This window comes from Pagrus major, chromosome 5 (assembly GCF_040436345.1).
Source record: "Pagrus major chromosome 5, Pma_NU_1.0".
In the NCBI taxonomy this organism is placed as follows: domain Eukaryota; kingdom Metazoa; phylum Chordata; class Actinopteri; order Spariformes; family Sparidae; genus Pagrus; species Pagrus major.
The window spans coordinates 400,480-423,281 of NC_133219.1; the positions used below are offsets into that span (position 1 = coordinate 400,480).

General features: G+C 39.5%; 1 protein-coding gene across 1 annotated transcript in view; it reads right to left on the reverse strand.

Moving 5' to 3' along the window:
- zfr (zinc finger RNA binding protein) overlaps positions 1–20,813 on the reverse strand; it is a 41,865-nt gene extending 21,052 nt beyond the window's left edge. The window contains exons 1-5 of the mRNA XM_073465676.1: positions 20,743–20,813; positions 20,495–20,576; positions 10,891–11,170; positions 8,874–9,012; positions 1,942–2,154 (exon numbers count right to left, since the gene is read on the reverse strand). Of these exons, the coding sequence (XP_073321777.1) occupies positions 1,942–2,154; positions 8,874–9,012; positions 10,891–11,170; positions 20,495–20,576; positions 20,743–20,779 (751 nt within the window). The 5' untranslated portion in view covers positions 20,780–20,813. The remainder of the gene's footprint in view (positions 1–1,941; positions 2,155–8,873; positions 9,013–10,890; positions 11,171–20,494; positions 20,577–20,742) is intronic.
- Between the last annotated feature and the right edge of the window lie 1,989 nt (positions 20,814–22,802).

A 22,802-nucleotide genomic window follows, 5' to 3' on the forward strand; every position in this document is an offset into this window, starting at 1 on the left:
TTATAAAAGTCTGTTCACAAACATCCTCTGCTTATCTTGGGAAGTGAGAGAGGCCAAACACATCATTAGCATTACAGTGCATCTCTTTGTTCTTATTCAATGGCCATCGTAACAGGTCTCATCTGGTTGCTGCAGGGCTGTTGAATAAACTAGAGAATTTTGTCCCGCATTTTGTCAGCGTGTGCCCACAGACCTCTTTGTGTCTGTGGACGCACTCTGACAAAATGCAGGAAAAAAAAACAGACAGATCTTGAGAGCGAGAGCCGTTGCAAGCGCTCTAAACTCCAATCAAACTGTCTAAACCTGGCTGGGCTGATAACACTTAAAGCAAGAGGAACATTTTTTTGTCTAGTACTTAGCTAAAATAGAGAAAGCTTGTGAACCAGAAGTCACGCCATATTGTTTATGTACTAGGAAAACGGAGGGGAAAAAAACTGATGAAACTGTAAAACAAGTCGCTGAGGGAAAGATGTTTCACTTCTCATGGCGGAGCGGCTTGGGAGATGACAGAGGCAGAGACCCCGCATCAGACTCGAACGCCTCTGCAGGGTGCCTGATTATGGGTCACACACTCTACCAACTGAGCTACTGGGGATTTCATGTACTTAAACCCACTAAATAAACAGTCGTTTTCATGACTGAATAAACAAATGGTCGATTTTCAGAATAATATACGTATAGTTTATTCTCGCATTATAACTATTGATGCATTAATGTTTTCAGACCCTTAGGGCTGCAGCAGGTAAAGGATGAACTTATTTTAATAACTGTATATACTGCTGGGGGGCTTAACCTATAATAACATAACCTAGCTACAACTTTAGATTATTGATATAAAATATAAATAAAGTAAGTACAGTAAAGTAACCAGTAGGGCAAACACCAACTAAACTGTCTAATGCTTTAAAATAAATGTAGTTGGATAAAAATGTTATATTTGCCACTGAGATGTAATAGGAAAGAAGAATACGGTTTAGGTTTAAAGGGCATCTACACTGTATATGTTTTTTGTGAGGGACACACCATCTCATGGTGACACCTTGCAATTGAATGAATGGGCATGTTTTATAGTGGAAGCTAGACACACCCCCAGCGGCTGGGAACCGACTGGCAACTGGCTGGCAGCCGAAGGGCAGTCAGTTGGGAGAGGAAATCGAGGCGGCTGTAACTGTAAGTGATGCACCTTCACTAGATCTTGGGAAAGATTTCTTGTGTTTCTGCCCTGATATATTTATTGCACTTGTGGCAGCGCACTGTATGCATAGTTTAACCAGACTTTGGAGTGCACTGTCATGGGACCAGGGTCTCTGAAAGTGTGCGTGCAGGCAGAGGGAGCTGCCCTGTCCTTCACAAAGCACACTGATGACAGCCTCATGAGAAAGACAGACACACTTCACAGGGCTGGCCAATGGCCACACAGAATGGACAGGATGAAGTGTAGGCCTACACGGCTGACTTCAAACAAAATCCAGCATTGAGGCAGCTTCCTACAGAATTGTTTTTTGTTTTTTTTCCCCCTTTAGACTGTAACCGCTGTGTTTTATTTATCTAATTAACGTGACATCGCCACACACACTCTTCATTTACTCTGCAGCTTGCTCGACCTCTGCTGCTCTCTCCGTCTGCCTCATTGAGGTAGTGAGTTAATGCCAGCTTCTAATAGTGTTTAATAAACGGTGACCGACAACTCCTGCATAGTATGCCTCTAAATTAAGGTCTCTCTCTCTTGTTTCTGTCTTAACTATTCTTTATTTTCCAGTAACACATCCTGCAATTATGTTTTATTTATCAGACAGATGTTGGGCAAATGCAGTACAGAAATATAATGTACTGACTTACTTGGCTAAATACAATTGTGAAGACCAAAACCAAAAATGTTTTTCTCTCAGACCAATGTTTTGCACCATTATAGTCAGCAGTTAATTCCTTGTCAAAGCTTACCAGAGTAGGTGACAGCATTTGTGCTGTAGGTTGGGCTTTGGGAATACGAAGGGACCACAGATGCTGCAGCGGGCTGGACGGTGGAGGTCACAGGGTAGATGGAGAAAGTGGATGAGGCTGGGCTGGGAGCAGCTGGCTTTATCACAGTCACTTGTCGAGTCTGCTGGCTCTGGGTGTATGATGTTACCCCCTGGCTATATCCTGGTTTGGGGGCTAGAAAAGACAAAAGTGGAGGTACTTATCAAGTTAGTCCCTGAATGAGGTTTCAATGTCTTTTGGATCAATTGTTTAGAGACTGATGATGGTATGTCTCTGTGGATGTACATATAATCCCCCAGACAAATTCAGAAAATTAGATCCCATTTTGATACTATTTATGGTCTGAAACAGCCATCAAACATATTTATACACCAGTATTGGTGAGAGCAAGACTACAGGAGAGTGAATACACTTGTTGAGTTGGCTTTAAGGAGCTCTATGTCTTTGTCTTTATAGCTAGATTTATAGAAAATGCATGACTGAGAACACTGTATCCAACATAATGCATTTTCTTTGATTTGTATGCCCTGAAAAGCTCTCTTTCAGAATTTGTAGAACTGCACCGTATGATATGTTATGTTGCCATCTTGCTGTTGTTATCATCAGTTTCTTGTAAGCCCATATGGGCTGGGCACTACTTGGTGCATGACACTTATAAAAATGACTATATACACAAATAAATACCGGTTTAATTGATTGATTTGTTTATGTAGTGGAGGAGACTGCTATTCCCATGCTGGATTCAGATCTTGCCTACTGACAAGGGACTCACAGGATAACAATGCATGTAATTGAGTACAATGCTATCTCATGGATAAGACATTGTTTCCCCTATATGCATCTAGCAGCAGTGCACCTCCGCTGCTGAAATATGACCGCCAAGTGCTGAATTCTTATATTTTTCACAAGAGGAGAGGAGGAGGAAAGGGGAGGTGAGGAGGAGAGGGAAAAGAGGAGCCAATTGGTGGAGAGGGCTATGTTTAATCTTACAGTTAGCATGTATTGTTTTGCGCCATGGATGCCTCATATAGCTACAAGTCAATTAACACACCTGCGAGTAAAAGCATACAAGTGGAAAAGAGGATGCATTCCGATAACTTTAGAAAGTAACATTATATTATTTTGCGCTGTCACACACGAAGAGGACTCTGGCAGGAGGGGGAAAAAAAAAAAAAAACTGTCATGCAACTTTTCGTGAGTGTCACACAGCAACATTACAGCAAACACAGTCATGTGTTGAGAAAACGTGAGTTAGCACTGATTTGTGAAATAAACATCTGTTTGATCCATGTTGATAAAAGATCAGTAGATACTCCACATGAACCGATTGTTTTCTTCTTCCTGGAGGTCGGCTTACTGTGCGTGAGGGACACCGTGATGCTACAGCTGTCAATCAACGACTGTTGACAGATTCCCTCAGATATATTACCACTGAAAATGTTAAATTTGAGTAAATTAGCACTGTTTGATAATACAACACTGTGGTGATGCAAGTTAATTCTAGAAAAAAGGAGAGTTAAGAATGAATAATTGTTAGAACAACTGACAACTAGCTAGCTACACCCAGTTGATGTGAATGGTCACCTAGTGGGTGATAAGGGTCACACATAAATAGCTTGTTTGTCAAATCACATAGGTGTATACTATGTTCCCATCCTGGGAAAAATATAATCTGCCGCCCAGTATTTCTCTGTAAACACAAATGGCACTGTTTGCAGTGGCAATGTAGTATTTCTTAGCTGGCAGGGTGACTAATTTTTCTTTCAGCACTACATTTGGTGTCCCCTTCAGGAATTGCTCTTGAGAAAATGTCATGCAATTGTCCCCTCCAAAGCTGATTTGGCCCCTTCATGTTTGAATTTTCAAACGAGTTAAAAAAAAAAAGAGCTCTGCACACCTCATATTTGCTTGCAGCCCTTATGCTGCCAGCAGATATAAACCTCCCCAATGTCGTACTTTGTGGACATATTAATTAAAAAAAAAATTGTGTACAGTGACACCTTCGCAGCTACAACTCCATCCTAGTGGAAACATTGTAAGAGGATCACTGTTTACCGCTTGCTGTCTTTACATCACTGTAAGGAGCTGTATTTAGTTACTGCTAATGCAAAAGGGAACAGCCTCCATCTGCTGCTTCACATTAAAAAGTGTTCAGCGCAATTTCTGCATGGGTGATTGAACAAGAGGCTGTCTGGAAAACAGAACATTTTCCCCCTCAAGAATCTACATAATTGAAAACATAATTTAAAATCGTAAAATATGCATTGAAAACATTTCCTAATTAAAGCAGCAAATTAAGATTGTTTTTTTTTACTGGAGATGCGTGGTGACCAGCACTATGTGGGGGTGTATTATCAGCCATGACCATGAAGTTTGGGGTGTACTGGCACCACTGGGGGATGATGGGCTGGATGATGTCCTGCAGGTAGGACTGACCCGTGACTGTTCCCATTGACAAAACTCAGATCAGTTTCTCTGTCCATCGATATTCCAGCCCACACTGTTACACCACCTCCTCCAGCTCTGTGATTTGGGACCATGTTGACCGTTGCATAGGGCTCACCCCCACACCTAAAAACTTGTTGCCGCTCGTCATTCTGATGCACGGTTAACCTGCTCTCATCAGTGAACATCACTGACGATCATTGCTAGTTGGTCCAACCAACATGTTGCCTGGCCACTGCAGATGTGCTCAATGGTGCCTGGCATTTAAGGGTGTCACACTCAACAGTCGTCTGCCGTTCAGCCCATAGTGGTGAAGCATGATCAGACACATTGGTTCCTCTGACAACTCCCAGACGTCTCTGGAGTTGTGTTGCAGTGGCATCCCAGTTGCGTAAGATATAGGTCCTCAGATACTGGTCATCTGCCCCGTCTGTGACTGGTGGGGCAGATGCCAACTACGATGCCTTTCACGCACTGGACTATTGCTCTGATGTCAAGAGACCAGTCTGCTAATGACACTCTAGCCCCTTTTAGATAGAAAATGCGCCACATCTGCGGCCAGGTAAAGGCTGCAATTTGCCGCCTTGTCTTTGTGAAACGGACGCGTAATATTCCTCCTTTTCAAAAAAGCCGGCACGGGGTAGGCGTAAACATGTGACGTGAAGCACGAAGTTGGGCTGCTTCTTCTCCCGGCAAAAGCCACGTCAGCTAAACTCCTCAGCGACCTTTTCGTACAAAATGCCATCTTTCACAGTCCCTGTGATCTGGTTATTGACGATTCTCTCGGCTGTGATTGTTAGCATCTCCCGGATCTCAGCAGCTTTCCAGTTGCTCATCTTGACGTCCGCGGATGAAGTGATGAACTGACTGCTGTGATCAGCTGTTTCCTGCTTTTAAAACTCCCGGCTGTGGCTCGCACAACAGTGCACGTCTTCGACACTTCCGCCCATGTCACGCAATTGCCGGCGCATTGACGCCTTGGATTTACATAGCAATGGAGGCAGCAAAAAGTGTACCCTCCGAGGCATCATATTGGTGGACCAAAACAGACCCCCAATATGCCACGCTCTGTCTAAATGCGCGGACCTAGCCGCAAAAAGGACAGCCAAATTGGCGGCTTGCTGTCCAGTGTAAAAATGCCTTCTGAGACACTTGAAGTTCATTAGCAAAATCAATTTGCCTACTCCCTGTCTGGAGATGGGCCAAAGCCAGTTGGCGCTCCTGCTTAGTCAGCTTAAGTCGGTTGACCATGACCATTTCAAATGGCCACAATGGACACTCACTCATTATCCAGTACCTTTATAGCCCCAAACAAACATTTTTGCTCAATAACAGCTTCTACTATATTTGTGTGAGTTTTGAGTTTGACCCTCGTTTGAGTTCTAGTCTCACAACTGAGCTGAAGCGGTTCCACAAACAAACAAAACCATTTTTCATAACTGAGATACACATGACTCTCCATGAGTAAAACTATTGAAGCGACAAATAAACTGTTGGGCAAACCATATGCACACATATCCTAATATCCCTAACTAATTTTGTGTATTACTTTTACCTATGGCTGTAAAAAAAAAATGTATCTTATTAATTACAAGAGTTGTGAATTATTTATCAAAATTAATGTTGTTAATGGTAAGGTCAAGGGGCGTCAGAGGGCCGCAGCCATGCCTCTTCGAGTTTGCCCCATGGGACCTTGTTTCTGAAAAAACTTTGTATGGTGGTGAATTGAGAGACAAATAGTTTTTTGATCCCGCTTGAATTGTGCCATGAACTACACATATAATGTTTGTCAATTTAAAAGATAATCTTCCAAGTCAAAGCTGCCACACAGCTAATGAAATATAATACTGTGAAAATATGTAATTATGAATACTACACAGCTGACAGTAGTGTTAGTGACATCGTCTTGGTGAACAGCCACCAAATCCCATAACTTAAACATTGTCGAGCTGGTCCTGTGTATTAGCTTGCTCACAGAACTGACAAACTACCCGTTCACATAACATTTATAAAATTGTGATTTTCACCTTTGTTAATACTTTTTCTGTGCCGAGGTGGCCATGTTGTTATAAAAGGTTTTCCTTCACTTTTTATGTATGCTTATTGTATTTAGTTTGGAAAAAAAAAAAAAAGATAGTCTGTGTGTATTTTGATGTATAGCCAAATTATCAAAACATTTTCTATCATTAAAATAAGAGGCTTGTACAGCTTTGATTGAAAGTATGCTAATTTCTAGTTTTAAATTGGTCACTTTTACCCTTTTGACCATATACTGTACATTTGGTTTATCAATATTTCAAAAAAGTTCCAATGTCATGTTCTGGTGGTTGGGTTAGTTTACGTCTGTATTGAATGCACCTTATTGTCCTAACTGAAATTCATAACTTTAAGAATACATAATAGTTTTCATTTATACTGTATAGGACATGTTTATCATCAGTCTAGCAGCTGCAGCATGCAGGCCTTACCATTAATGCAGTATTCATACAGTATATAGGCCTATTTGATCTTTATCTTTTATACAGTATAACACTTTGTGATTTCGATTAATTTTATCAACTGTCCCCAAATGAGGCCATATAAAGCTTCTTCTAGACATACAACACAGGAGGGAAGAACTTCCTGATGCCATAGTCCCAGCAGACAACCTGCCTGTTAGCTGTATTGGCTTCGGATAGGGACACAATAGCTACACAGTCTCATTATTAACATCATTAAACAGTTCCAATCAAGCAGAGATGGTATAAATATGGACAACTTATAATAGACAAATATATATTATTTAGATTTGGTTTGAATATTTTCTCAACTTTACCATTTGTCCACATAGTAAAGTACTTCTTACCTCATCTATTCACAAGTTCAAATTGGTAAACTTTAAATACAGAATCAACTATATGATTAAAAAGCCAAGATTTCTGGGTTTAGATACCGCTGCTGAACACAGCTTCAGTATGTGCTTCATTGGCTCTACTTTGTTCCTCAAGGCTTTTTATTCTAACTGTAGAGAAAGTCGGATAGTTTAACAGATTAATACATTTGCTCTTTCGCCCGCATTAACTTTAGAGCATGTTAAACGTGGTGTTGAGTTTTAAGCTGCTGTGCAAGTTACAACTGATACAAGCTAATACTTACACATTAGTTAATGTTCTGGGTTAGGCAGTGTGACCAAAACGCATGTCTTCCCATTCATTTTAACGAGGGAAGCCTGTTTTGGCTGTGCTTATTGAAACCAAAAAACTTTAAACCAACTCAACTTCTGGAGAAAAGCAGCCTGAAGCAACGTTACAATGGCCAATCACCTAAGCTGGCGATCAGACTAGCAGCATAAATAACTGAAACCACAGTGGATTGGAATGTAATGTGTCATGTGTATTCTTCGTACACCAGTTTAAAACACATTTGTGGATGCCAACGATCACCGTAGGACCGGCATGCTTAACCTACTATGGTAGAGGCATGACCAGAGATCATAAACAGAGCAGAACGGGTCGGTGGCTGAGCATGCTATTTAGCATGGCTGAATGCTACAGGAGGGAACACAACAGATTTTTTGTATGTGTAGCGCTGTTTCACTTGTGATCACTCGGTTTGGTCTTTTATCCCAGTTAAAACAAACTAATGATCTTCCTGGCATGCTGGTTAATTATTATTGTTTTAAATCCACCGATTAGGACAAACGATCATAAGTAGAACGAGCGTGCCATTAGCATAACAACATAGCAGCTTCGCTTTTCAGCAAACTGATCAGTTGGGGTTCCCAACATGTCAGACACGCAGAGTGACACTGCCACACGGCCACACAAGCCTGCGGAGTTTCGCCACACCACCGGATTTGGTCTGAATGTACCCTAGATATCAATACTTCTGCTAGTACTTGACAACCAACACTGGTTCTTATAGTCTGAAATGTGATAATAAACTTTTCAAGTGACGAGAACAGAGTTGGCCATCGTTAGCAAACAATCTGAGTAAACAAGCCACAAGTCACTTAGATGCCCAGCTCTCCACTGGGTCTCCTCACATTATAACTCAATTTCTGTTATTTTTTCTAATCCTTATCTGTTCCTGGTCTCTTGGACACTTATAGGCTCATGATTATACGTTTGTGGTTACATATACAACCTCCAAAGTGTTTTAAAAAAGAATTAGAGCCATTAATTTCTTATAAAGCCTGGTTAATAAGCTTGGCAGTACTCCATTACACTATGTCAATTCCGGTTTGTATTTTGTGACCGGGAAGAAAAATTCTCTCACAAAAATGACTCCAGAAATCACTGTAGTTTATATATTATTTTTCAACACATTGATTTTCTGGGGTCTTCAACCTGCAACCTCCATGTTAAAGCATCATTTTACCATCTCACTGGATAACAGTGTCCTACTGTATACATGTCTGTTGTTTGAAAGTGTAATAACAGAATGGAAAAATTAATTATTTTGCATACCTGTCTGGTAGTAGGAATCTGCCACACTGGGTTGTGGCTGTGCAGCAGCAACAGCCGCTGTAGCAGTGGGCTGCTGGTAGTACTGCTTACTGTCATAAGCGACAGCAGGAGCTGTGGACCGCACGTAGGAGTAGGAGTCCTGCAAAGAGAAACAGTAGGACAGAGTGACAGGGTTGGAGGTTCAATCCCTCGCTCCTTCTTTCAACATGTCCAAGTGTCATTAGAAAAACACTAAAATTGTAATTTCACCAGATGCTGCCATCGTTGTGAGTGTGTACATGGTTGGCTGAATGACAGTAAATGACAGTTGTTAATTGCTCTGGATCAAGGTGCCATGCATAATCAGTCCATTTACCATTTATAACTAGTGGATAAAAACAGTATTTATGTTTAAAAAACAAAAAACAAAAAACAAAGTCACATGTCAATGTGAGTCTGTTTTACTGACAGAATTGCTGTGACAATTATCCTGAATTTATCATGTGAACTTCAGAGCACAGTTTCCACACCACCAACACTTTTTTTTTTTTTTAAAGTTCGTAATCAATTTGACAAGAGTCTGACCGAACTTTTAATATGTGGTCTAATTCACATTACTAAAAGTATCAATCAATAAAAGCAGGAATTAATAAAATTAAAAATTACAAATCAATCAATCAATCAATCCACAAATGGACTAAATTAGATGAGAGTGTAATAATTGCATTAACTGGCATAAACAGGCAATAAAAAGAAATGTATCAAAAATGTTGGCAAAATGGTTTATTAATAATAATCATAATCATAATAATCATAATCATAATCATAATAAGAAGAAGAAGAAGAAGAAGAAGAAGAAGAAGAAGAAGAAGAAGAAGAAGAAGAAGAAGAAGAAGTCCATCAATAAGGAAATGGGTCAAATGAAAAAGGGGTTTATACAAATAAACCCCTTTATTTATTTACTTATAAATTTAAAAAAATCAAAGATGAACCAACTAAATCCTGAAAAAAAAAAAAAATTATTATATTTAATATGATTAATAGTGCTATTTAAAGGTTTATTTTAACAAACAAAGTCTAGTTATGATTAAATAACATTCCCCTCATTGATGATCAGCACCAATCAAAAAATTATTTTCAAATGGGCTTGACAAAGGGTATGGACAACTTAACCAGCTAATGGTAGCTCTACTGAAACACCTGAACATCATAATAGTGCTTTATATACAATGCTTTAGTACAAATATCAAATCTTTGGATCTTTGGATACAGATTTGTAAAGTGAGTTGGCAGAGGCAACACACAAACAATTTAAAATCATGATAAAAAAGAACAAATGCAAGACATGCATGCCAGTACACTATATACTCTGGTCTGATGATTTAACTTCATGGACTACCACATTGTGGCTTTAAAGACTAATGTAATGGGAAAATGTAACAGAAGAGGGTTTAACAGTGAGGATTGACCTGCAAAGTGTCATGTTAAATGATCAATAAAGAAGCAAAAAGGAAAAGCAAAACGGTAAAAAGGAAGGGTCTTTCTACTGGCCTGATTGTCTTAATTCAATTAATTACATTTGTTATTCTTCTTTTCAAACTAAATTTCAAAATTGACATTGAAAATTGATGAATAGCTAAATAAATAATGGATTTCAAATGCTTTAAATGTAATTTAATCAATGCATTTATGTATGCATTTTATATATTAATTTATAAAAAAGGACCCAGACGCACCAAACTGTCATTTAGCTGTCACACTAGCGGCAACAATGGCAGACTGTTAGTCGCCTGACATTGTCCCTGTGTGTCGGCACATCGCAAGGACTACAGCCAACGGCCAACTAGCTTGTATGTTCCGCGCCTGCAGACTGTGGACATAGAATTTTATGATAAAGCAGTGTTTTTTCACAACGGTTGAAAGTTGTGAATTGCACCAGTGAAGATATTCTTAATATCACGTAAGAATGTGATCAAAATGACAAACAAGTTTGTGTAATCTGTGTGGAAGCCTTGAAAGGGGAAAACTTGTAGTGTACCTGGTAGTTCTGTGAGGTGACTGGTGGTGGTGGTGGAGGTACTTCAGGCTGGCGCTGAGGGTAGCCGTAATCAGTGGCAGCATGGGTTGGCTGATATCCTCCATAAGCTGCAGCAGTAGCGGCTGCCACAGCGACGGGTGCAGGCCTAGCAACAGCAACGGTGGCTGCAGTGGGAGCATAGGCCGCTGCCACAGTGTGTGCTGCCACAGGTGCTTGATGAACCGTGTAACTGGCCACCGTGGTGGGATGTGTGTATGCTACCCCACCAGCTGGCTGCTGACTAGTAGGGCAACACAAATGAGAAATGGAAAAAGTTATCTGGCCAGTCGCAACTTAGCTTCATTCCTGATGCGAGCGTGAGCTTAACCCCATGTTCACAGAGCTGTGCATATGTGATGATGTGGGACAAAGAGGTTATGGCAGTGGTTTTGCTTTACAGTTAAATCTCAGATTTCACACAATTACATCACCTCTACACTAGACAGAGGTATTGAACATGATCAGACCACGTCTTTCTTTCAAATAAAGTTTTCTAGTTACATACAATCATCATACAACATGTAGTGAAAATCTTAGGCTCATAGCTCCAGGACGAGTCTGACAAAAAGTAAATAAAATAAAGATCAATTTAAGAATAAAATATGAAAGAATGAAGTACTCTTAGACTTTGGGATGTAGGGGAACAGTGGGATGTTGAGCCCTGTCTTAGTACTGTACTGGTGACTTCTGCTGTGCAATTAATAGCTATAGTAGTTCTCTTCATCCTTTTTCCAATTTGTATTTCTTCACCATCAACATTCTTTACCAGCACAAGATAGACGCAGGACAGAACAGGAGGAGCTTAAACTGACCAATCAGTTCTTTTTCTTTTGAGAAGGTATACAATGTTGGAAGGTGCAGCTCATTTCACCTAAACTGCATCCACGTTTCCCTCACTTGCGTCTTTTCCTTGTGTCTTAGTCCAGCCCACCGAGGAATCGAGGAGACACGTGAGGAAACCACAAGAGGAGAGAGGACTGAGGAAATATGTTTTAAGACAAATGAGATGTCTTAAACGTCTCTGATGCCGACTAGTCAGCTTTAACAGCTGTAGAGAAGTCAGATGAATTTATGCCAAAAAGGCCATTATCTATATACATTTAAATCATAACAGAACAAAAATTGTCGAGAGATTTAAATAATCAACAGTTAAACTGATGTGCCTCATGCGTAATTGCACACAGCTCTGTTAACGGAGAGACATTAATGAGATGTATTATTTCACCCCTGCAGCCCATCTGATATTAATCACAATGTTTAGTTTTATGACCTGGACCGCCCAATACACAGATTTTCCACAGTGTCCATGGATATAGGCCTACCTGTGATCTTGATCACACATGTGACAAAAGCAAATGTGTGCCTGCAGTTTGAAAGTGTAATCAGTTCAGACATTTACGTGATTTAAGTTATAGTGAATATAGTTTAGACCTACACCACACAAATTAGACTGATGAACTTGATTTACGGTGGGTTAAAATAAAAGGATGTTAACAACAGAATGCATTTAATATATTTATTAATTATTTGCCTGTATTCAGTGACATTCTGATTGTGAAATCATCATGTAATGACCCAGAATGTGATTATGGTGTCTTCTGGACACTGGAAACTATTTTTAGGCTAAATGTTTCAGGGAAAACTGAAATGACGTAACATATGAAACCTGACGCTCAGGAATGATCAGCCTGAAGTGTTTAACACAGACCATGAAAAGAAAAATGTTTCCAATAAATGAAGAAAGTTGTTTGTGGTGCTTTTGGTCTCCTACAGTCAGGCTGACAAATTTTAACTCGCTGGTGAATCAGAAAACAAACAAAATACAAAACTTGACAGTGATTCAGTTGAGTTTAATCTGTTGTGTCTTCACTCTGGTACAAAACTCCAGTGATGTCGTGATGTGTCATCTCAGTCTAATCAATAACTAATGGGGTGTGTCGGCCAGTAAAAGATCGTGACGGCAGCTCTTGTGTGCCCTCGCTCATTACTCCTCAGAGATCGCTCCTCCAAATAAGAGAATTGGGATGGTCTGCAAGATGGCAGACAGGAATGACTTCCAGTTCAAGCGAGGAGTGAGAAAATTACAAAAAAGAGAAATGAGATTTACCCAACTACAGTAAGTGCACTAGGGATGGGAATCCTATGAGTTACTTCTGATTCTTGGTCATCATATGATTCAAGATAGTTTCTCGAATCAAATTTCATTTGAGAATTAAATAGACAGACGGGGCACTATTTTCCGGCTCTAATACCACCGAAATGCAAAATGAAACATGAGCTTAAAACTTAGGGCTGGGCGATAAAACGGTCTCAATAATTTTCATGGTAAAATTTCCCACAATAACAATGATAAATTTATGACATTTATTTTCGATAGTTATTTTTGAGTCCTTTTTCCTTTACCTATAAAACACTACATCAACAGCCAATCGTACAGCAGAGAAACAAATGCATGGGGTCGATACATGCCACTTCAGGTTTTACAGAACAGGAGGCATTAAAGCTGAACTGAACAACTACCTGCAAGCTCAAGAATGTGCAATATTCAAAGAATACAGTAGCATAATCATCCTCATCATTTACCTTTTTATTTTATTTTCTTTAATCAATGTTCAGTTCAGTGTACTACCTCTAAAAATGTTTGAGACACATTTGAAATAAGCAATTTGTTGTACATATTCATCATTTTATTTATTCAGTGTTTAACAAAGCCATTTGGTTGGTTGGTTCTGTTGAATGTTTGTCACCTATTCATTCTGACAATAAATAATTGTATTTTATGAACCATAATTAATCTTCTGTTTTCTTTTCGGTTCTGTCCTAAGAAAAATACTCATGTCAATTCAACGTTATTATTATTAAATATACTATATCGTATATCGTGATAATTATCGACATCGATCAATATAAAAAAAACCATATTGCAATAACAGTTTTGGCCATATCGCCCAGCCCTATTAAAACTAGGATTGGTGATGTTTTGTAGAAACATTTTGTGTTATATTGTAGAAAGTATCTTAACATTCCCTCAGCAGTCATTAGTCAAATGCAGTGAAAGAAAACTCTTTGCATCTGTAACAGTTGTAGACCTGTGATGAACTCATCCAATAATTTCATTTGGCCCAAATGAAATGCTTGGATGGCCTACCTAACCGTCTACTTATGAATCCTGTCTTTCACAAGGCTCAGTGGATATGTTGCTAAAGCCATTAGCGAACTAGTCGCACAAGAATGGCAGAGAAAGTATGGCCAAAATTTCCCACGATGAACTAGCTTGACCAACAATAACGATATTCATTGTTAACGTTATGATAATGTTAGGTGTTTTCTTAAATCTGAATGAGACATGAAGTAGCTGGATATGGTTAGCAAAGACTAACGAAAGAGCTAGTCAACTAACAACAAGCAAAAGATTGCTTTTTTTTAAGATTCTGGGTGCACACTTACACATTCAGGTTCGAATGTGCTTGTTCGTGTGTGTTTTAAACTGCACTTATTGGCAAATCTGTCTCAGTCCCCCAGTTGGAATCATTCAAGGTTGCCATGGTGATGGTTACTGAGTTGGTACTGGTAACTTTGACTAAGAGAGTTGATTTTATAAAATATTTTAGCTGAGGCTCACCTAACATTATCATGCTTCTCCCAGAAAGACAGTACCTGCTAAATGGCATTATGGTAGAAACTGTGAGAGTGTACTGAGCACACTATGAAACTGTGTGTGCATCCTCAAAAATGTAGCTAGGTCAGTTAAGAAAAGTGGCTGTGTTTGCAGGCCTCTAGATATTTTTCATCCCAGTTTAATGGGAGCCAATGCAGCAGTTAGTTGGCACTCCTGTCTTGCTAAGCCCAGCACGAATTTTCCTACAAGCTGATGTTTAAATTATTGAATTGAAGTGAATCGAAGACTGAAGAATTTTGTGGAGCTCCTTTCCACTCTGTCTGTCAACACTCTCTGTCCCACACACACCATGTAGAAATGTGAAAATTGCTCAAAAATAATGAATTTCAGGACTGTGTAAAAAGTCTGTGTAAAAAGTCTGTGTAAAAAGTCTGTGTAAAAAGTATGCATGATATGTCGGGCTGGTGTGACGCGTCGATGTAATCAATTATGTAAAACGACGATTTACGTAACGTGCGTCAACAGAGAATGTAAGCAGTACTAATGCCATGCTCGAGAACTTGAAGCGGAAGCTGATCAGTTTGCCAAAAAAAAGGAGCTGATATGTTGTTGTGCTACTAGCATGCTGGTCCTACTAGTGATTGTTTGTCCTCATCTAAAAATCTAAAAATAACAGTAAACAACCAGGACGAGACAGATCATTGCATCGTTTTAAACTGGGGGACAAGACCAAACTGAAGTGAAAGTGAAATTTAACGCTACACAGAAATGTCAGTTAATTTCCCTGTGTAGTATTTATCCATGCTAAATAACATGCCCTCCTGATCGCATGCTTATGTGATTGGCCACTGCAACATGACGTCAGGGTGCGTTTCTCCAAAATTAGGTCCCGTTTACTTTTTGTCCCCACCCAAACGTAATATATATTAGGATTACACAGATTACCAGTTAAGACTGGGCTATTTTTTTTCTGGGGAATAATGCCCTGCAGTGCATACTTTGTCATATTCGTTTGTTGATGATTGAATAAAATATTAAAATATAAAAAAGGACAAGTTTTAAAATGTTATTTTGGGAAAAAATTCATTGTTATATTAATCAAGTACTAAAAAATAATCGATAAAAAAAAAAAATCGTTAGGTGCAGCCCTTATGATATTAAAAAGTTTAATTATTATGAGAAAGTCCTAATCTTTGTGGACATTTCATAGTTTGAATACAGTTTCTATGTGAATGTATGAAGGACTGGGAAGAGGTTTAAAATTAGTGTGTTTGAAGGGTTTTCTAATTGACTTCCATTATAAAATTGAATATTTTGAGAAATTTTAATGGGATTTGACAGGTGAATGATCGATTAAATGTAGTCAAGATGGGAAATATTTCAAAGCTTGAATGGAGTTTCTAGTTCAAAGCATGAAAGAGTTGAAAATGCTTGAAAAGTGTGAAAATATGGGATTTTGGAACATTTTGGCATTATTTTAAAATCGAGACATTTTTGCAGAAAACGGAGAATATTTTGGAAAGTATGAATGATATAAATGAAAAAAGGATTAGAGGACCATTGTAATTGAGCCGGACATTGATGTTTGAATGAAGTTTCTATTTTAAAAAAATGTGTATCATCTTGACCCAAACAGAGTTGGTTGAGTACTGATGCAGTGTGTTGGTTGGCCCGCTTGTTTCGTCATACTACAGTTTGGTACTCCGTTTAGATAACTTTCCAGTCGGATGGCATACAAGTATTCAAAACATAGCTTACTTGACCTTATTATTACCAAGTAAATTATTAAGTTATTAAATCCAAAATGCATCCAAGCACCATTTTCAAAAATGGACAAGATATCTCTAGCGTGTGCCTGCTGTCTACATCCAAATGTTGCAGTGGGCTCTCGTAGGGGGATGCGCCCCATTTTTGTTTCGCTAATATGGAAAATGTGTGCTTGAACTCAAAAATCACATGCTTGTGCTCACACATCTTCTTCTTGCACACAAAAATTTCGCTCGCATTCAAATATGTCCTGTGCTCAGTCAGATCTAAAATCTGCGCGCTCAAATCTAATGTGCACGCACTCAGAACAAGCACCTCCTCTCCGGTTGAGGAGTCTGCTCAGACTCAAGGCTGTCCCTCCCTGCGCTCAAAATATTGTGTTTCACCAGCCAATAGGGGACAGCTAGAGTGTGGACCAATCAAATGATGGATGCCGCCTTGGGTGCGTTCCTTCGCACTTTTTTTGAGCGCTCTGTAGGGGCGGGTATATGGTCTGTTTGTAAAACTGCTTCTCTCAAAATACACCAATTTACCATATTAGCCAGCTATTTTAATTGTCACCTATTTAAGACGCCAGCATATTTATGTATAATTAATCTTAAGTAATCCTTAAAAGAGTTATCGTAGTTTAGATTTTTTTCAATTTAATCCTATTAGCGGATATAGCTAAGTTATATAGTAGGCTATAAATAGGCTACTCACAACAGCGTAGGAAAGTTACGATAGTCGAGTGGTTAAGTACACTGCCAGATATTGCATTTTAAACCACACAGAGATGCCGCATTATCGCCGCAGCGGAGGTTTGCCAATTCTCCGCCGTTGGTTGTTCACACAGAGCCGAGCAGCTCCGGCGTAAAAGACGAACCAGAGTAATTCACACAGAAAGCCGGCGCCGGCGTGACGGTACACGTCATGAAGATGACGTGTGTTTTTTTTCAACGGGTTCCCCGGTGTCGTCCTGTTAATCTAAACATGTACCCGCTGACTGTTTATAATCATATTGATGCTGTAATAATGTGTTGTGATTGAGATCCTGACCCACCAAACGTCCTACGTTTTTCTCTGAGTTACATAATTACATAATCACCATCAGTAAACAGGAGACTGTCTGACTCTTTCACTCGCGGGGAGGGAGGCTGTTTTCTGGGGGGAAAGTTCACTGAAGTCTCGGTCGGGAGGGCTGACCGTCGTGGTGATTTTTTACACCGTGACATTTCTCTATATTTTGTTGAGTGATGGACCTGTTCAGTTATCAGACAGTGAACACCATCAGATCGACACATCCTCACTCCGCGCCGCCGGCTTATCCGTTCACACTGGTTCGGTTCGCCAGTACTGCGCCTCTGATACTACCTCCGTATTCGGCGCAGCGAAATTTCACCCCTCACCGCATCTGAAATTTTCACACAGAGGCGGATGCGGAGAATTGGCGCAGGATCCCCGCATGCAAGCGTGAGTGTGAAAAGGGCTAGTGCGGCGGCCGGGATGCGAACCGGCGTTCCATGGTTTAAAATGCAACATCTAACATTGTACTTCACCACTCAACTATCGTAATATTCCTACGCTGTTGTGCGTATTTATAGCCTACTATATAACTTACCTATATCCGCTAATATTAAATTGAAAAAAATCTAAACTACGATAACTCTTTTTAGGATTATTTAAGATTAATTATACATAAATATGCTGGCGTCTTAAACAGGTGACGATTCAAATAGCTGGCTAATATGATAAATTGGCGTATTTTGAGAGAAGCAGTTTTACAAACAGACCATATACCCGCCCCTACGGAGCGCTCAAAAAAAGTGCGAAGGAACGCACCCAAGGCGGCATCCATCATTTGATTGGTCCACACTCTAGCTGTCCCCTATTGGCTGGTGAAACACAATAGGCTCGTTCGAGATGAACTGCGCCTCGCCTGGAAGGTGGACGAGACCAGGCGGCAGCAGCAGGGGGCGGTGACAAAAAGCTGCAGTCCAGTCGGACAGTTTCCAGCAGCTGTCAAAGAAAATACAGGAAACATTTACATCCTGTTAGATCCACCTGTAGGCTACCTGTAGTTTGCAGAACACGTTCGGATAGCTATGGCTGAAGAAATTGCGTATGCACTGTCATTTATAAATCATACAATCCCTAAATTTAAGAAACTGAACTACTGAATTAACAGTCCAAATGTTATCACAGCTACATATATAGGCTACACATGGGGAGGACGAGAAGCAAATGTTTCTTATAGTCTTTATTGATGTATTTATATTTGTAATTATATACAGTATATATGTGGGAATATGTGTGTATCTGGCATTGTATTCTATCCTTTGTTCTTTTTGTCTGCCTTGTAAAGCACTGATTGCTCGTTTTGATAAGTGTTATATAAATAACCTTCATTATTATTATTATTATTATTATTATTATTATCATCATCATTATCATCATCATCAACCACACAAAATATGTTTGTTAACAGATTAAACCTTCATTGCACAACATAAGATTCATAAAATCTAGCATTAAATAAAACAATTACACACAAAATTAGGATTTTCGACAAAACGTAGTGTTTGTAGTCCTAACTAAGAGCCAATCAGCTCTTTGATCAGGCAACAGCCAGGCGTTTCCCATCATGCCCTCAGGTCTTACAGTCGGTGGAGAGCAACTGCGGCGCCTGGCTCTAAAAACTGCGGCCGCCTTGATCTCGTGAGGTTATCGTTGCCGGCGCGTGCATGACGTCAGAGCAAGTCGGGATCAAGTCGGACACAAATCTAACCGGCATGCATTGTGCGGTGGTCGCCGGTGATCGATTCTGCGCAGGCCTGGCTCATCTCGAACGAGCCTAATATTTTGAGCGCAGGGAGGGACAGCCTTGAGTCTGAGCAGACTCCTCAACCGGAGAGGAGGTGCTTGTTCTGAGTGCGTGCACATTAGATTTGAGCGCGCAGACTTTAGATCTGAGCGAGCTCAGGACATATTTGAATGCGAGCGAAATTTTTGTGTGCAAGATGAAGATGTGTGAGCACAAGCATGTGATTTTTGAGTTCAAGCACACATTTTGAAAGAAAGCAGCAAACATCTCAGTGCGAGCAAAAATGTGAGCGTGAGAAGAATAAATCTGAGCACGAGAAGGAGCTGTGTCACTGAAAAGGAATGAAATCATGCTCTCAAACTGAAAATCTACGCTCTTGAATAAAGATAGGATAATTCTTCCATACGCTAATGTCATGCTGATGGAACCACAGAAAGAAAAAACAAAAAGAATGATCTTTGACAGTTGTGAATTGATTCAGAATCAAAGAGGATAAAAATCCAGATTTCTTATGTGAAACTGGTGAAATCATAATCTCCTTGGCAGAGTTAACTTGCATAAAATAAAATACAAACAAAAAAGTAGAATGTGATTGCTCAACAAACATTTTTCTGAACGGTTGTCACAAAATACTATCGTCAGTAACTAATCTGACCCAGAAAACTGATTTGTTCTTACGCCTCACCAATTGAGTATCCCAACCCCTCGAGTTGTAGGCCCGGATTATAACATTTGCACATGGGTACAACAAGTCGGGTTCCGGTACGGATCAGGCACTGACACACACACACACACACACACACACACACACACACTTCTCTCCTGTGGGATTTCCCAGGAAATCCGGCCCCTCCCTAGTTGAACCAGTCCAGTAGGTATCTCCCAAAAGCTCATTTAAGTGCTACTGTAGTGCCACTCATCTAAGCAGTAACCTGAAACCTGCCACAGACTGCCACTGCGATGCCAATACGAGGATTGAGACCTTGCTGACTTTGTGGTGGTGGATTCCTCAGTAATATAAATGGGGTACTACGATTGCTTACCTGAACTATACATTTCGGCCAAATAATACCAGACCACAGTACATTGTGTTGGCGTTTGATAAAACTCATAATGTATTACTCTTCCAATAATATATGTCATCTTTGCAAAGGACATCAACGGAGCCCCCTGCATTTAACGCAGTGCACTTTTCAGCCTGAACTCCGCGTCCAACTGCAGCATTAGCAGAAGGATAACCGCCCCCTCCCCCCCAGCTTCAACAACAGTGTGAACCATTACAGCCTGTACAAGACAGAATCTCAGCTTACGTTCGGGCTAAAAACATTAGGCAGCATGTTGTAGCCGAAAAGCAGATGTATCTAGTGTAGCCTTACCTGTACTGGGCGGCAGCGCCGTGGGTAAATCCAAAGTAATTGCCGGTAGCCATTTTGGCATCTTCACCAAGCCGGCTGGGCACTGCGGAGGATAGACATACAGGGTATTGCTAAGCTAACTGTTAGCAACAGCGGTCCAAGGACTATCCATTAACGTCACAACCTTACTATTTCTGACACACATATACAATTACTTCAGTCTTTCAAGATGATTGTGGAACAATCTCGACGTTTTTAACGATACTCACCATAGGTGAAGGAGACAACTGGACATATAGGAATCATTGGTGTTGTATATGCTTCAAACACCCGTACTGTAGACCAGCCTATTTATATTACGTGTCGTACCCGGAAAAGCCTTCTTCGCGCCTGCGCAGAGAGAAGGGTCGACAGGGTTGTTTGTTTTGTGTTCACCAACTTTATTGAAGCCCTGATAACAATACAAGACAAGCAACAGTGCAGGGAGAAAACAGCACAGGAATACAAGACATACAAACACTTAATGACAATGTATGAAGACGGTAAATATCTAAATGGCTAAATAAGATATACATTGAAAAAACTCAATTAAACCTTATACCCTCCTCGGACTTTTTTTTTTATTTGGTGATCATTTTGGCTGTGTTACAGCTTGTGGCATGAATTTTTGCGAGAACTTTTCTTTTTAGTAAAATTTTTTAAATCGAATGTCTTTTACTCTTACGTGTCTTTAATACTCTATTGATGCATTTTGCACCCTCTGGACACGCACAAAAAACTGCTATTAAATCCTCATACATCAATATTTTTTTATGCTTTTTTTCATAAATCACTTAAACAACTTCAAACTTGCTCAAAACTACCAAACATTCAATAATTTTCTGGATTTTAACCCTTTAATTGCCAGTTTAATTATTTGAATTATTATTTATTTATTACAAAAAAACCACAAAAAATTAATTATTTTCCATATAATAAATAGTAGGGGGGTGGAGCTTTGGTGGTGATTATAGTCTTGGATACGTCAAAGATTAGCAACAAAATTGATTTGATTACATTAGTATTTTTTATGTAGTGCCTTCGTGGCCAAAAATGCCTCATTGACTTCCATTAAAACCAAATTTTTTAATCTCACTGCCATTACAGTATAAAACCATGCATTCTGTAATGTCAGCATTTCATTTTGAAGAAAAGTAGTGATATTTGACATTTTTACTGTATTCCACCAGATTCAACCATTTTCCCATTGTAGACCGATGCATGAAATTCTTGTTTTTTTGCCAGTTATATTATGGAGCTGTGTGACTACCAGGGGGCCCCAAGAGTTGTTTTTGTCTGTGTGTGTGTGTGTGTGTGTGTGTGTGTGTGTGTGTGTGTGTGTGTGTGTGTGTCAAGTTCTCCTCCAGTTCAATTTCCAAAGGACACAGGGACAACTCAAATTTGTGACTCAATCTTTTATTTTCCTTTTGGCTTTGTCAGTCGATTGGTCTTTTCAGTTAATTAGGTTGTAAACCTTTAAAGACAGAAACAAAAGTTAACATTTTAATTAAACATTTTTAATGAACTTTAGATGAATTCAAACAATTAAATATTTTAAATGAATTCAAACATTTAAAATGTATTCAAACATTTAATTAAACATTTTAAATGAATCCAAACATTTAACTAAACATTTCAAATGAACTTAAATATTCAATTAAGCATTTTAAATGAATTTCCCAAATTTTAGTAAAGTTTTAACATTTACCAGAATTTTAACATTTTTAACTTTGTATTATCCTTTTGTACCGTATACTAGTTTTCCAAACTCAAAATGATATATTGTTTTAGCACAAACTCATTTACCACAAAATCAATTAAGTCACTGCTGCAATGTGTTTCTTAACCAATCTACAGTTAACATAAACTTGAACATATTGAGCAGCATTTCAAACACCATGAAATTAAATAAACATTTCACCGACCATTGGCGTCTTTAGACTGAACCTTTGAGTGAACTTGCCGCTTCTTCTCTCTGAAGTTTGTTTCTCTGAATGACTGAGATCCTCCATGTCATCACAGGTGCTCCAAATCAGTCACAATGACTGATGATCAAGTAACCAGCAGCCAGTTTGCTGCTGCTGGTGCACTCTGGGAAGTGTAGTTGACCCATTCCTGAGATTCAGCTCAACACCTCCCACTTGAGCTCCTGGTTTTTTCAAACCCAGAGAGGTCACACAAGCCCTTTACACCTCTGCTTGTTCTTCAGTGGGGAGTAGAATGACAAGGCGTCTGACATCTCTATGAAGAATTGTGGCTGGGATTTTGGTTTGGAGCCTCTTGGTTCTTT